The sequence below is a fragment of the Barbus barbus genome (genome assembly GCF_936440315.1).
Source record: "Barbus barbus genome assembly, chromosome: 12".
Taxonomy (NCBI): Eukaryota; Metazoa; Chordata; class Actinopteri; order Cypriniformes; family Cyprinidae; genus Barbus; species Barbus barbus.
In genome coordinates, this window is record NC_136740.1 from 26,692,410 (window position 1) to 26,707,875 (window position 15,466).

Genomic DNA, 15,466 nt, shown 5'->3' on the forward strand with positions numbered 1-15,466 from the left:
AAAATTTGGAATTGCGAGATATAAACTTTTTCGCAATATAAAGTTCACGTTAAAGTGTTTTCCACAATACAGAACAAAAAGTAGGAATTGCAATTCCAAGTTCGAAATTATTTTTCCCCAGCTGCAGAATTAAAGCTAAAAAAGGTCAATGCAACTTTTTTCCCTCACAATTCTGAGTTTGTCGCACTATTCAGACTTTCCCCCTCAGAATTGTGAGGAAAAATAAAGCTAATTGCTGCGGTTTATCTACCAGTTCTCACAATTTTTTATTTTTTGGAAAAGTTTTTTATCTTACCATTCTGTTTTTTACCCAGAATTGCAATAAAAATTATTGCGAGAATTGTTATATCTGTTTATTTTTATCCTATGGTGGAAACAAGCTTCTATAGCAATTTATCTCTCTCTCTCTCTCACACACACACACACACACACACTGAAATCCAGGACAAAGTTAACCGGAAGTGATTTTTTTTTGCAGCTGTAATTTCATCTTTTTTTATGCCTTATGCGTAGTCAGCTGCTGCCACACTCTGTTGTTTCTCTTGTGTTCGCATCTGACCGTGTAGTGTTGTTATTCATAGATTCGTCATGGCTGTTTTTGTTTATTGTGTGCTGTACATAGACTGACAGTTAAAATGATAAATGCTCTTTTTTTCATACAGTATCCATTCAGTATTGTAATATATTTAAGATAAAAGTAAACCTTTCATTCAAATCCTGTCTCCTGTGTTGTGTGCAAAAACGTTCTGGTGTACAGTTTCAGAATAATTTCTCACTCTGATTGGATGAGCCACGGCGTACAGTTAAACCAATGAACCACATCCACAAAAAAATGTTTCATCTTATTGCTGTTGCCTCCATTTTATAAAAGCAATAACTCTTGAGAGGTTGTGAGTTAGAGATTAATTCTTCAAAAGTGTGTAAATGTCCTAAAAAGTTGTATCAAAACATACACATATGGCTTTTATTACACCAGCAGACAGACATCAGGTCAGTAACAGCTACAAAAGATGATCATGTTTTAAAATTGAAATGTTAAAAATGCTTAAGACAAATGATATCAAATATGATTTGACATTATCACAGGCACATTTACAGAACAGTCCTAAATTCATCAAAAATGAAACTTGGCACATGAGCCTCTGCCACCTGAAAAAGAAGAGAAAACAAAAATGATTTGGCCTCTTTTTATGTTGTAAAATATTAGTGTATTTAAAAATGCAAAACCTCATAGCAATATATCCTACCTTTCTGGGCAGTTTAGTGTAACGCACATAGTCCTCCAGAAACATTAATGCTCCGACTACATCTGAAGGCATATCTGGAATCTTCTGACTGTGAGGAACAGAGACAGTTAAACACTTCTTTTTTTTGCATTGTTTTATTTTAATGACAATTAAGAATATTTAACAATGCAATAAAAAAATACTGTAATACAAAAAAAATAAATGTAATCGTTTATTTTTATACATCAATGTAGCATTTGTTGTGCTACCTTTGTGTAGATTATAAAAAAGCTTATATTATAAATCTGGTAATAAATACATATTTTGTATTATTTTACTCTATATATTTATATTCAGGCAGCGGCTATTTGCACTAAGTGTAAATAGCATATTTTCTTAGCGATAGATATTATTTACACAGTGCAAAATTTATAGATTCTATTTACACTGTTAAAATAACAAGATTTTCTGCTATTTATTCTACTTATTGCAAATAGTGGCAATTATCTGCACCTCAGTTTTGTAGTACATTATAAAACAGTACGCAATATTAACGTATGGAGTATAAATTAGTTCAAATTATTAAATGGATCCCACCTTATTGGGACAATAAAGCCCTCCCTACACCTACCCTAACCCTACCCGATACTTTATTTTCAACTTTTTGATTATTTCCTTCATTTTTATTGAAAATAAACGCCTTTCCGATATGAGATTTGAAAAGGGAGAAAAAACGTTTGGCAAAAGGCGGGTACGACCTCGGGTCGATTGCGTCAAAAAGCATACGCCTTACCGTCTACGCCACTGAAATTGATGTAAAATGAGCATCTTTTTTCAGTGTTGACTATCCCAATCACACGTTGGTGGGCGGAGTTAGTGTAAATAGCCTCTGCCAACTAGGCGGGCTATTTGCACAGTTTAAATAGACACTCCGTTATATTTATTCTCTCTACATATTCATATTTATATTTTGTATTATATTACTCTATATAACTTGCATAGTTTTTATGATATATTATATGTGACCTTGGATCACAAAAAATTTTGGCCGAGATACAACTATCTGAGGGTGCACAAAAATCAATTTTTAAAGTTGTTCAAATGAAGTTCTTAGTAATGCATATTACTGATCAAAAATTAAGTTTTGATATATTTACAGTAGGAAATTTACTAAATATCTTCATGGAACATGATTTTTACTTAATATCCTAATGATTTTTGCCATAAAAGAAAAATCAATAATTTTGATCCCTAAAATATATTTTTGGCTATTGCTACAAATATACCCCAGCGACTTAAGACTGGTTTTGTGCTCCAGGGTCACATATACATTTTTACACCACAATGCAAAAAATGATATTTTATACAGTTTAATATTTTATAATCATTTGAATTAGTTATTAATTCATTATCATTTTAATAATAAAGCTTATCTACACAACAATGTAGTACTTGTACAGCCTACAGATAAAACTATTTTATACATAAAACTTCATTTAACATTATATTTTATAAATACGATATCATTTTTATAATTTCACTCTATATTTTTTATTTTAAAACTGTACAAATTTTTAAATCCTTTTAATATTTTTCCTAATAGTCCTAAAATAGTTATTTTGTCCTCTACATGTTCTTGTTCCTCAATCATCACATGCTGAAGTGAGGTACCTGGTACACTGCTCCATTATGGAACGAATAAACTGTCCAATCAGAGCTAGGAACTGTTCAGTGTATCTGGAGTGAAACTGTTTGAGCAGCGTCAGGAGACCCAGAACCAGAGGAGCCCAATCCACCGGATCTGCAGCCTTCCTGCACGTCATACCTGTGAAAACACAAAAACACCTCCTCTATCAAACCCACACGAGCAGGACCACGTGATAATAAATTACTACTTTTAAATCAAGAATGTAATGTAAGAATGACAGTAAAGACATTTCTATAAGACTTTCTATTTCCAATAAATTATGTTTTTAAACTTTATATTCATCAAAGAATACTGAAAACAAATCACGGTTTCCACAAAAATATTACGCAGCAAAACTGTTTCAACACTGATAATAAAAAGAAATGTTTCTTGAGCAGTAAATATTAGAATGATTTCTAAAGTATCACGTGAAACTGAAGACTGGAGTACTGATGCTGAAAATACAGCTTTGCCATCATGGGAATAAATAACACTTTAAAATGGAAAACAGTTATTTTACATTGCAATAATATTTCACAATATTAGAGTTCTTAGTGTATTTCTGATCAAATACACACAGCCTTGGTGAGCAATAAGAGACTTCTTTCAAAAACATAAAAAAAAGATCTTACTAATCCCAAGCATTTTAATGGCAGTGTAGAAAATCAGTTACAGACCTTGGCTTTTGTTGTATTGCAGTTTTGGCAGCTGAGCGATGAGGAACAGGAAGTTCACGATGGGAAAGTAAGGCAGACGCTTCGTCGTGATGTAGATCTGAAAGGAGCGATTTGAATAAAACAACAAAAAGTGGTTCATGTCAACAGACTGTATTATGTCACATAGGATGCACTGAAATTGGGTAAAAAAATACTAATCAGGCCACCAAAACCATCTAATAAAATAATCACTGATATGCAGAAATAACAGCAGGTCAATTGAAGATTTCACATATACATGACTCATAGGGGTGTGCGATATGACGATTTTTGATCGTGGATGATAAAAATGTCTCCACGATCTGCTTTTGAAGAAATATTGTAGTATCGCGCTACCGCGCACATTCTATCAGTTACAGTTCTGGCGCCGCCGTATCAATATACTGTACAGTGCGACATACATTCACATCAGTGTTCACTCAGCGGTAGAGTTACACTCACGCAACACTGCACTTATTCACAATCACAAACGTACATCATTTGCGTGTATTTTGAAGCCTTGCAGGTTAAGCTTTTAATTCGTGCGCTGGTCTGACGTGCGCTTTTTTTTGAGCCCGTACACCTGAAGGGCGCGCACTAAAACGCCTCAGCGCCTGATTACTCAACTAAGTTATCTTTTGAGCTAATACTGTCAAAACACACAAGGTTTACATATAGACTCAGTTGGTTAAGTCTAAAATGAAAGTAAACAGTTGAGAGGGAAACGGATGCATGCCTGTATATTAGATCTTAAACTTAAAGCTGCAGTCCGTAAGTTTTACCTCTTTGTCGCCATCTATGTTTGAAAACCTGGAATTGCAGCTCTGTGCGGAATTATCTTGTGATCCGGTGTTCCGGCAGGACTCCAGCGCGGATGAATCCGTTTTGAGGTGTGGATACTGTACTCAGGAATCACAGATTCTAGCCTACGTCTTGGAATATATGACTCAAATAAGAAAAAAATTCAGTAAATCACGCTACCAATGGTGATTAAATCTAACGATCGGTTAGCGCATATCACATCAAACCGTGCAAATTATTATTATTGTTATACTTTATTCTAAAATGATTAATGTTAACAACATCAGCATTGCGTGACTGAGTATAGTGTGTATTAACGTGTAGATTTCAATTTCTGTACAGTCTAATCTAACTGTCATGCCATTTGAATTTCATATTAATAAATTCGTTTAACCCCAAAAACGAATTATGCTCCCTTTGAACAGGTTTTCTTTAAAATACAAATCTTGTGTAATCTCAGGCTATCTGTTATCAGAAGCACATTTAAAACTGGAATATAATTTAATTTCATTCACATGTGTTTCATAAACACATAATCCTTTCTTAGTCACAATCCGCCATCACACTTATACATTTAATTATTCTAGCTGCTGTAAGAAAAGGCAATAAATGATCCGTCACCTGCAGGATCCTCACATGCAGTAGCCTAGTAGCCGGGACAACTTCTTTATGTTACCGACGTGACGTAATGACGCATTGCCATGCTCGAATTTCCCGTGAAAACCTACCCGTACCACTCAAATTAAAAAACATTATTATAAGCTAACCGTTGTGAATCGGGCTAAAGTAAGGCGGTAGTTTTGAACACTGGCTGGTTATGTACTTGCTCAAATATTGATTTCGGATCATTTTTAACCAAAACAAAGTTACGGACTGCAGCTTCAAAGGGACAGTACTAAACATGCAGCCGACTGTCATTAAAGGGATAGTTCACCCAAAAATTTAATTACTGTAATTATTTACTCACTCACGTTGTCCCAAACCTGTATTCATTTCTTTCTAGTGCTGAACACAAAAGAAGACATTTTGAAGAACCTGGGTAACCAAACAGTTGCTGGTCCACATTGACTTTGATAGTAGGAGAAAAAAAGTCACTGGACCATCAACTGTTTGACAGAATCGACAGACAGATGACAATTTTTATTCTTTAATGTTAAAACAACAAAACACAAAGAGAAAAAACAACAAAAAAAACTCACTACTCTTGCCTGAAAAAACAACAAAAAACGTTAATTTTTTTTAATAACAAATATAAAATAATGACAAAGATTTTTATCTTCGCCCACTTTGGCCTAAATATCCACCATTCTTTTTTTATATTTTGCTACCTTGAAAGGCTTTGTCTTAATAATAGGGAAATTAGTTTGGCTGTACTGCTCAGACAAAATAGTAAAACCAATATGACAAAGAATCGTGATAAAATCGTGAAATTTCTAAAAAAAAAATCAGGATATGATATTTTTGCCATATCGCCCACCCCTAACGACTCACTTTGTTTAGTGGGTTTTGGATTCCAGCGGCCTCCAGATATGCAGTGATCTCGTAGAGCAGAGTGTTGTCCTCTTTGGGATATGGCAGCGATGGATCCTGGTAATGAGCTTCAATATCAGACAGCAGAGACCTGGAAATGACCACACTTAAGGTCTTTGGTACACTGAGTCCGAAATTTTCACACGTTAAAAAAAATAAATCCGACTGCATGTTGCATCAATCATGTTTACACACTGCCCCCGAAACGTTTGTCCGTAATAAAACAATTATGGACCAGGTTCGATTTTCTGCGGTTTCAGATGCGTAGCAAGCATTTTGATAGGAAAGGATGACTAATACGAATAAAACCAAAACACGCATACTAAAATTTCGGACTCAGTGTGAAAAGGACCTTTACATTGTAAGTTGTCTATGAGGGAGAAGGTAAAACCAACCCAAGTACTAAGAAAAATAAGGAAGAAACATCATTCCCAACTCACTTGTTCAGATTATCCAGCGCCGCAGCGAGGTGTTTCGAGTCAAATTTGCAGGAGTAGTTCAGTTCATTGGCTATCTGCTGCCTCAAGATCTGCATCTGACCCACCTGTCAAAGGATCAGTGATTGATTTGGAATATTTATGCTGAAAAAGACAGACATAAATGGACAAAAAACAAACATCTCAGATGAAAAGAAAGCAGAACCTTCATGATGGCTTCCAGATACGCTGGCCAGATCTTCTGAGTTTTGGACACAGCGTTGACGTAGACTTTGCTTGCATTTGCTGAATATTAATGCAGAAACACAAATATAATCAAGAACATTACTGTGGGAATAAGTGCCAGATTTAAAGTAGTCTATCAAATACACCTACCCACAATCCCTTTCACAGGATTGACAGCCGTCAGCAGAGCTTTAAAGACATCACCCACAGCTTTGTCCTTCAGGATGTTCTTCTGGAGGACTGTCAGAAAATTCTGCAAAGAAGAAAAAAGGACAGATTATTATTATTATGTCTTCATGGTATTCAATTTTTTTAATAATTAATCATTAATGTTTTGATACAATTACAGATGTTCAGTTCTTTACTAAATCATGCAATATACTTGAAATCTGACATTTTGATGCAATTCAATTCGATTCTTTTGTTACAGTTTATAATCGATTTCATTTATTAATACTAATATAACTAACATGCTAATAATACTACAACTGTATTATTTTTATTATTATTAATAACCTTTTTTAATTGTGACATTTATTGTGAAGAGGAGGGTTTCATGGCATTCACTATAGCGGTAAATAATTATAAAAAATAACTGACTTTGATTCAACAGATTTTTTGATAAAATTATGATTCTTTTATTATGCAATACACCTTCAAATCTGACATTTTTAAGCAATTTGACTTGATTTGTTAATGATTTCAAAAATTCTTGTCTAATAATGAATAATTATTATATTAAGATTGACCTGCAGCTCTTTCACGATCATGAAACACAAGAGCCGGTCGAGTCCGTTCAGGCCGAAGGTTCCCAGCGTGTCCTGAATCTCCGAGAAGAGTCGGTTGTTGGTCACTTCCTGATGCGTCCTCATATCATACCAGGTGTTCAGCTGATCAATGTAACACGTCGTTCTGAAACAAAACAAAGACAAGCAACGGGACACTTCTCCAGACTTTTAGCTCTCGACCATCAAAGCTTTGAGTGTTTGAAATAATCCGGTTCGCGCTGACTTACTTTGGATCTGTGATCCTCAGGATTTCCCTGCAAAGACGTCCAATAAACGTGGCGGACTCATCGACTGACGGATACTTAGGAATGGGAATGTGGGTGGACTGGTAGACGCTTTGCCAGTCTTGGATCTGAAAAGTACCTCTTTAAATCAACACTAGCAGTAAAACGTAAACATAAGCAACTAAATCTGAGGTTCAAATCAATGAGCAAAAGACAAGACCTTGGTTCTTAGGAAACTGTTACATTCCTGCTCTACGTTGTAGTTGATGATACGAGACACTTCCTCCTGCCAGATCTTCAGGCCGTAGATGCTCACGTAATCCTGAATGTATTCAAACGAGCGGTAAAACCCATCCATGGTGGCAGCCATGTCCTTCAGCTTTGGCATCAGTTCACTGGGCTGAAAGAGACAGCAGAAATTAACTTCTACACAAACTCTAGTGAGCCAGATAAGACTGATAATACAGAATATATCATTTTAAGCTCACTTTGGCTTTGGGGTTGAAGATGAGGCCTTTGTGCAGAGCGTAAGCCACACGTTTGACGAGCTCTTTCCTGATCCCGTCCTCCAGAAGCTGCTTCGGATCCACCTGAAACAGATGTGTTTTTATGTTCACTGAGCTCTCATGGCATAATGTTTAATATTCCATAAACACTGTAATAAGGTTAAAACATCTTCTCAAATACATTATTGTCAACGTGAATATAAAAACATCCCGGTTTACTTTCTTAATGCACTTTTCTTGTCTTTTTGTGAATGAAAAGAAAAATGCCTGTTTGTGATCTATAAAAATGATCAAGGTGTAACATTCAGAGAATCGGTTTAGTACCTTGATAATGCCGACGAGTGTGGTCTTCATCATCAGAATACCTTCAGTGAACACTGAGATGGCATGAGTGAGTTTCGCTACCTGTCAGATGAAGGCCAGTGAGATACTTTATTATTATTACTTACACAAAATTAATCTATGCAAGAACATGTTGACTCAAGGCCTGAATTCTGAGTTCAATTTAAAATACTGAGCGCAAACAGCATGAGCAAGTTAGTTATATAGAGTAAAAGAATACATCTAAATATAGAATAAATATTTATATTTATATAATAAGTAAAATAAATATTATATAGAGTAAAAGAACGCAAAATATAATGCATGTAAATATATAGAGGACAAAATAAATATAAAATAAACAAATGTATGGAGTAAAAGAATACAAAATATAAATATACAGAGTAAAATAATAAATATATATATATATATATATATATATATATATATATATATATATATATATATATATAAGAAAATTATAGATATGTAGAGTACAAAGATACAAAATAAACTACATTTGTAATGTAATTGTTTTTTAAATGTGCACAGCTTGCTTATAAATAAACTTTACAATTAAAATATGTAATTTGTTGCAAAGTGAGCATTATGCTGTTAATTGTCAACAAGGTAATGCATCAATGCAAAAAATCTTGAACTTCATTTTAAGCCAAACGTAATTTCTTTTGATTTTAGGGTAGAATCCACAAGTTGTGTGTCGTCAACAAATATTTTTTTTAATATAAATGAAATAAAAATGTATTATTTTTTTAAATAAATTATTTTAAATGTTTTTATTTATTTTTTATACAAATTAGAAAATACTGACATGTAATTTTGCTGAGCAAGTATGTTAAAGTTGGCAAGTATACAGTTCCTGAATAATAACACATCTGAGGATTATTACCACTACTTTCAAGAATACAAAATGTATATGTTGTACCTCATAACGGGCGCTGAGTAGAGCATAGTCCTTCAGTTTGTCTTTGTCCAGACGTGTGGGCACCTCCATAATGTCATGGATCTGCAGTTTGATGATTTTGGCCAGCGAGGTGAACATACTTTCTGGAATGATCTGCAAAACCTGGAAGCATGTTTGCAAGAAACACAGTTAAAGAGATATGGACCAAATCAGGGTAAATACACAACATTTTATCACAAGATTTAATCACAAATCAAAATTCTTCTCCAAACCTTTCTGACATAAGCCACCAGCTCCCCAGAGTAAAACTGAGACACGCTCAGCAGATCTGGACTGTTGACCTGGTTGATTCGTAGAAGAGGCAGATCCAGCGCAGACGCAAGCTGTTCATATTCATAAAGCTCATGTTATATCTCACAATTCAGAGGTGGATCGATTTCTAGTGTCATATATAAACTGACCTTTAGAAAAGTGGCTCTGAGTTTGGTCACCATGAAGGGGTTTGCTCTGATACTCTCTTGCATTATTGATGTGAAGCTGTGAGAAAGACATCTGAATTAGGAACTTCAACCTAAAATTTTGATGAGAAATCAAGCAGAGGCCAACGTAGCGCCATCACCTGTCAATGATCTGCCAGGCGTAGGACAAATCTCCCACTATCTGCATCGTGATGAGCACTTCCTCTTTGATATTGATGGTGCGGATCATCTGATGGAGGAACTTGCGTGTGTCCGCCAGGAACTGACACACCTGCAGATTTGACTCCAGCTGATGAAACTCTTGGACCTTAACAGAGAAACAATTTCATGTGAAATCAGTGCGTCACGTCAGAGCACACGTTCAGATGTGTCTGTACCTCCACGAGAGCCTGAATGAGCTGCACAGTCTTCCTGCCGGCAGCTGTCGAGTCCTCGTAGTTCAGGGACTCGATCTGTTTGGAGATCTCTCTGAACCAGGCCTGAAGATTCTCTGATCAAACAAATGAACGCATCAACACGCTGACAATGATATCTACCGTTTGCCTCCTGCATGTTACGGGACCGCAAAAGCATTTTACCGTTTTTCTCCACCCTGGTGAGAGGTTTGACCCCAGAAAACACCTCGGCCAGCTCCATCATTCTCTCTGATCCCTCTTTCTTATAGCTCTCCCACTTCAGCTGCTTCTCTGCCAACATCTGCTTGAACATCTGAGAATCACACAAACCAAGAGAAATTAATAACGAGAGGCCCAGAGTCTCTAATGCTCACCAAGGCTGCATTTATTTGATGAATAAAAATATAGTAAATTTGAATATATTTTAAAATATAATTTATTCTTGTGATGCAAAACTGAATTTATCATTACTCCAGTCATCAGTTACATGATCATTCAGAAACCATTCTAATTTCTATTTTAGAATGTTCTATTTTCTATTTCTTATTATTATTAATGTTGAAAACAATTGTTAGAACCGTTATGGATTAGTAACAGTATTTAAAAGTAATAAAACAGAAAAAAAGAAAAAAAAAAAAAACTTACTAAGGTATCAATTTAAGACTTCTTATATTTTAGACTTACCTCTTTGAGTATGAACTCAAACTGTGCCGTGTCCAGCAGCAGCTGAAACAGAATTTTGGGATTGTATTTGGAGTCATTGATGACTTGATCCTTGATCTGACGCAGTCTCTTGTTGTTTGGATCATAAGCTTTAACAAAAATAAAAAAACAATTACTTAGAAAAGCATTTTGATACATTCCTTCAGAATGAATTCAATAATCAAAACATCCAGACCAAGGGTTCCTTAACAAGGGGTCCAGAACCCACTACGGGGCCTCAGCAAACTTCCAAGTGGCCCTCAAGATGACTTAAAACTATTTTAATTCACCCCCTCAACAAATGTCTTTCTGTAGGTCTTCCAAAACAAGAATATTTAAGGAAGCATAATTTTACAAGTGTGATTTCTAGACCTCAAAAATGCATTTAAATGTATACAAATTGTAAGAAGTCTTGGAATTTTAAATAACGAATATACATTTCTTGTTGTGCCAGATTCTAAAATATTTCATCAGGTAGAAATAGCGGTTTATGCATAATAAAACAACTGTAAAAATTCATGCATTCAGTTATGGAAACTTTTTATTTTAATTTAAAGGGGTCATATGACGATGCTAAAAATAACGGTGTATTACACAGTTTAAGAAAAAAAAAAAAAACGCATTATTTTTCCATATACCATGCATTTTTGTTTCTCTTCTCTGCCCTACCTTTCTGAAACGTGTTGATTTTTACAAAGCTCATCGTTCTTAAAAGTGTGGTGTGCTCTGATTGGCCAGCTATCCAGTGCGTTGTGATTGGCCGAATACCTCAAGTATGTGACGGAAATGTTACACCCCTTACCATATTTGGAAACACACAGCATCTCTACGACATGGCGTTGTAACAATACTACGGCGAGAATAAAAGTTACGCCTTCTTTCTTTGCGTAAACATCTGAACAGTGTAAATCGTCCAACACAGTGATGTAGACATGTGGGGATGTGTTTGAATGAGGCATTTTAGGAAGGCGTGGGCAAGTCTTAACTTTGATAAAGAATATCTCTTTGGGTTTGAGACTTTAGTCTTTGCAGCTTTATGGATCTTATTTATGCACAAACAGCTTGTAACATTCCAAAGACAAAGGAAAACTTGAAATCGCATCATATGACCCCTTTAAGCTTTGTTATTACAGCAGAAGTACCAGAAATATCTGATCTATTGTCTTTGAAAACTTTTGTCAAAAAGGTTGAGAACTGCTGATTTCAATCTTTACGGGCCCATGACATCTCACCGGACTCTGCAGTGTGCAGCATCAGCCAGCGGATAGCAACGTTACAGTCACGGAGGCAGTTGAGCAGTTTGGGAATGTTGTCCAGGATGATTTCTTCTCTCAGGAATCCCTCCTTCAATAACTGCTGCACCTGCGGCCGCAAACTCTCCACACTGGCAGCGTATCGACCGGCCTGAGAGGAAAAAACAATGACTAAGTGTGAGTCCAGAATGACTGGTTTAGATCAAACGTGTGTGAACGGGAACAGCTCAGGTGACAGTACCTGTTCTTTGATGTTGGCTGTGTCCAATGTGTAGTTTAGGGCTATTTTAGCAGCTTTATATGGTTCCCACGCCTCCACCAAATTCACAGTGATTCCCATATATATGCTTATAACCTGACGATTTAAGGTTGGTATTGCAATAAAAATGTATACATCACATTTTGGGAATTGCCACAATTAATTCAGTCTTCTCACCCAGTTGTCAGGGAAGTATTTGTCCACGATCTCTCTCATCTTGGCCTGTTGTGTGTGCAGGATGGAGGGGGTGAAGTATAAGCAGACACACAGCATAGCGGCCTGCGTTGCCAGCGCTGTACTGCGGTGCTCCGGCAGAGGATACGCAGACACCTACAACACAACAGATGAGACATTTACATAACATGAAGCATGATTAAACAGGAGTTATGTCTAAATGAGGGATTTTCAAAAGTTTGATGCCACGGACCCCTGAATATTTGAAGAACCTTTTTCCTAAAAATAAATGCAAGACAGCATTTTTATGTATTTAAATCTAGAAAAATAGAATATCTACAAAGTATATATATTTTTCAGTTTCTTCTTGTTATATTTAATGTCAGTAGAACAACATAATTTGTCATTAGCAACTTGTTATTTTTATATGCGCGTGTGTGTGTTTACACTATTTTTCTTAATTTTTTTACTTTTCCAACTTTTAACGGTTTCTTTTTTTGCATTTGATCAGTCAACAGAATGAAATAATTTGTCAATATCAAACACTATTATTATTTTTACAATTTTTTGTATGAACTTATCTGGTTAGTTTTGTAGGCATTTTATCTGTTTAAAGAATAAAATAATTTGTCATTATCAAACTCATTTCATTATTAATTTTTATATATGCATGTTTTAAACTTCTCTAAACCTTTCCAATTAGGTTTTTGTGGGTGTTTTATTGCATTTAATCTGTCAATAGAATTAAATATTTAGCCATTACCAAACTTATTTGATTATGGCTAATTTTGGGGGGTTTCCCCCCAAACTTTCTTCTGAACCTTTCTGATTATTTTATTAATTGTTTTGCCATTTTATCGGTCAATGGAATAAAATAAGGACCCCCAGCACCCCCTTGCACCCCCCCAGTTTGAAAACCCTGATCTAAATCACACCACTGTCTTGCCTGGTTGTAAATGTCATCAGAGCGGAGGCGGCCGATCACCATACTGATGAAGGTGGGGCTGATGGGAACTCTCTGGAAGTAGCTCTCAGGGTAGTTGGGTGGCCGTTTGGCCCCCGGGTGGCTGGAGTATCCCGTACTACGCAGGAGCTTGCAGATGTCATCCAGGTTGGAGTCGCCCGAGGAACGAGCAGCACTGAGGAGATGAGAAATATTGTTTATTCAGTATCACATTTAAATGTTTGTCCATTTGTTGAGATGTTTCACCTCAACTGAGCTGCTTGAGAGCTGTTGAAACCAATGAGATGAAAAACAAAACACCTCCAAAAAATACAAAGGTATAAAGTAATATACCTGTATCTGTAGTAGGACACCAGCATCCTTTCTCTCACCTCCCCCTCCATCTTCTGATCAATGACCAGTAACATGACTCCATACAGGTACAGAGCCTCACACTGACAGAAATCACATGCATTTATAAACTCATTTACCCGGTTTAACTCCTATTTGTATTTAGGGAAGCAGAAATCAGACTTTACCAGGAGCTGTTTCCCATCTTCATTCAATAAAACAGTTTCTAGTGTTTGCTGAATGTAGACCCCTTCATTGAGATCATCCAAGTACCTTCAGAGGAAACAATTCATTTATTTTAAATGAATAACAAATTAAAGATTTGATTTAGGGAGAAAAAATGACATCAGATCTTTGCAGCAAAGCATAACAGAGGAACATTATGGCAAAGAAATGCATTTAAATAATTGCAAAACTAATAGTGCTCTCATCATAAGATGATTTGAATGTACCCCTAATGTCCCAATTTCAGATATGTTGCATTTGGAAACAACACACACCTTATCAAGTCTACAACATATTTATGGACACTCTCAAAGGCCAGGTAGAAGCGCGTTAATATTTCAATGTTATTTTCCCGAAACTCCTCATCCAAATCCTGCAGATCGGGCTTAGCTTCCAGTTTACTCTCATAATACTCCGGACCCTAGAAAACACAGATTCATATCAAAAACATTCACGTACTGTAAATCTGATCATCTTAGAAAACCCAGATCAAGTTAATTTAAGAAGACATCATTAAAAATGACAATTAGGGTACCTTAAAATAGCTGAAATCACAGATGATGTCTCCATATTTCTGCTGGTCGCTCTTGTCTTTGAGTCTGAAAACTGCAGGAATAAATTCTGACAGTCTGAGTAATTCTGCTATGATGGCATTTCCTCTGGACACAATCCTCAGGATGGCTTGACCACACAGGTTGTTCTCTGCCAGAAAGTCCACCATGATGAGGAACAAAACAGCAGATCTGCTCAGTGATGGCCAGATCTAATGATATTCAATCAAAAACATTACTTTTGCATACTACCCACCTGCTATCATTACAGATGCACATACAGTTATTACTCTGACCTCAAATTATTTGTTCTCATAAAATATTTCAATAAAAATCTTTTGCTCAAACCGCGCTCAAACGGTCTGAATGCACCAGATACGGTTCACTATGAATGAAGCGATGCACTATAACAGCCAAAACCACATATAAAATAGATTTTGTTTGTTGAATTTAGATTCTAGTCACTCACCCCCTGCAGTGCAGATCAGACACTTCCTGTTTACAAATCACGTGAGTGTCACGAGAAGATCTCATTGGTCGCTCCGCCCAGAGCTTAGGCTAAATGGCTATGTACTGCTCAACTGCTTCAAAATAAAAGCCTCACAGTTGCGTGATTATTCAGGATTTAAGAGTTGTTTTATTATATGCCTTTACCAACCCATTGGTATTTAAGTATTTTAATTCAGAAACATTCGATACCTTTTTACATTTATAAATTCAAAGCGACTGCTTAACGTGTTAACTTTAAGTCCACTTCCAAAAATGTCATTAC

General features: G+C 35.8%; 1 protein-coding gene across 4 annotated transcripts; it reads right to left on the reverse strand.

Annotated features, from left to right (window-relative positions):
• Positions 1–939: 939 nt before the first annotated feature.
• LOC306878425 (WASH complex subunit 5-like) lies at positions 940–15,215 on the reverse strand. 4 transcript variants are annotated; one of them, XR_013784953.1, is made up of 30 exons: positions 15,164–15,215; positions 14,679–14,906; positions 14,419–14,564; positions 14,107–14,191; positions 13,922–14,022; positions 13,571–13,763; positions 12,628–12,780; positions 12,433–12,546; positions 12,171–12,342; positions 10,921–11,048; positions 10,420–10,549; positions 10,219–10,331; positions 9,982–10,148; positions 9,824–9,899; positions 9,635–9,745; positions 9,384–9,524; positions 8,444–8,524; positions 8,102–8,203; positions 7,834–8,013; positions 7,617–7,741; positions 7,351–7,513; positions 6,752–6,854; positions 6,582–6,661; positions 6,380–6,483; positions 5,901–6,030; positions 4,391–4,540; positions 3,591–3,687; positions 2,898–3,051; positions 1,248–1,335; positions 952–1,149 (listed from the first exon to the last, which is right to left on the reverse strand). XR_013784953.1 is itself a non-coding variant. In XM_079430775.1 (29 exons), exons 2-29 carry the CDS (start codon positions 14,862–14,864, stop codon positions 1,093–1,095), a joined length of 3,480 nt encoding a protein of 1,159 aa, XP_079286901.1. In that variant the 5' UTR covers positions 14,865–14,906; positions 15,164–15,215; the 3' UTR covers positions 940–1,092. The 4 variants fall into 4 exon arrangements, 3 of the variants coding, with proteins under 3 accessions (XP_079286901.1, XP_079286903.1, XP_079286902.1); XM_079430775.1 differs by lacking the exon at positions 4,391–4,540 and having other exon boundaries at positions 940–1,149; XM_079430777.1 differs by lacking the exon at positions 4,391–4,540 and having other exon boundaries at positions 940–1,149; positions 14,679–14,845; positions 14,951–15,170.
• Between the last annotated feature and the right edge of the window lie 251 nt (positions 15,216–15,466).

Coding starts and splice junctions, on each gene's coding strand:
- LOC306878425 (XM_079430775.1), bottom strand. CDS start 14,864: ATGGTGGACTTTCTGGCAGAGAACAACCTGTGTGGTCAAGCCATCCTG. Junction 7,742..7,833: donor ACAGTTTCCTAAGAACCAAG/GTCTTGTCTTTT, acceptor GGTACTTTTCAG/ATCCAAGACTGGCAAAGCGT. Junction 7,514..7,616: donor CTGAGGATCACAGATCCAAA/GTAAGTCAGCGC, acceptor GTTTTGTTTCAG/AACGACGTGTTACATTGATC.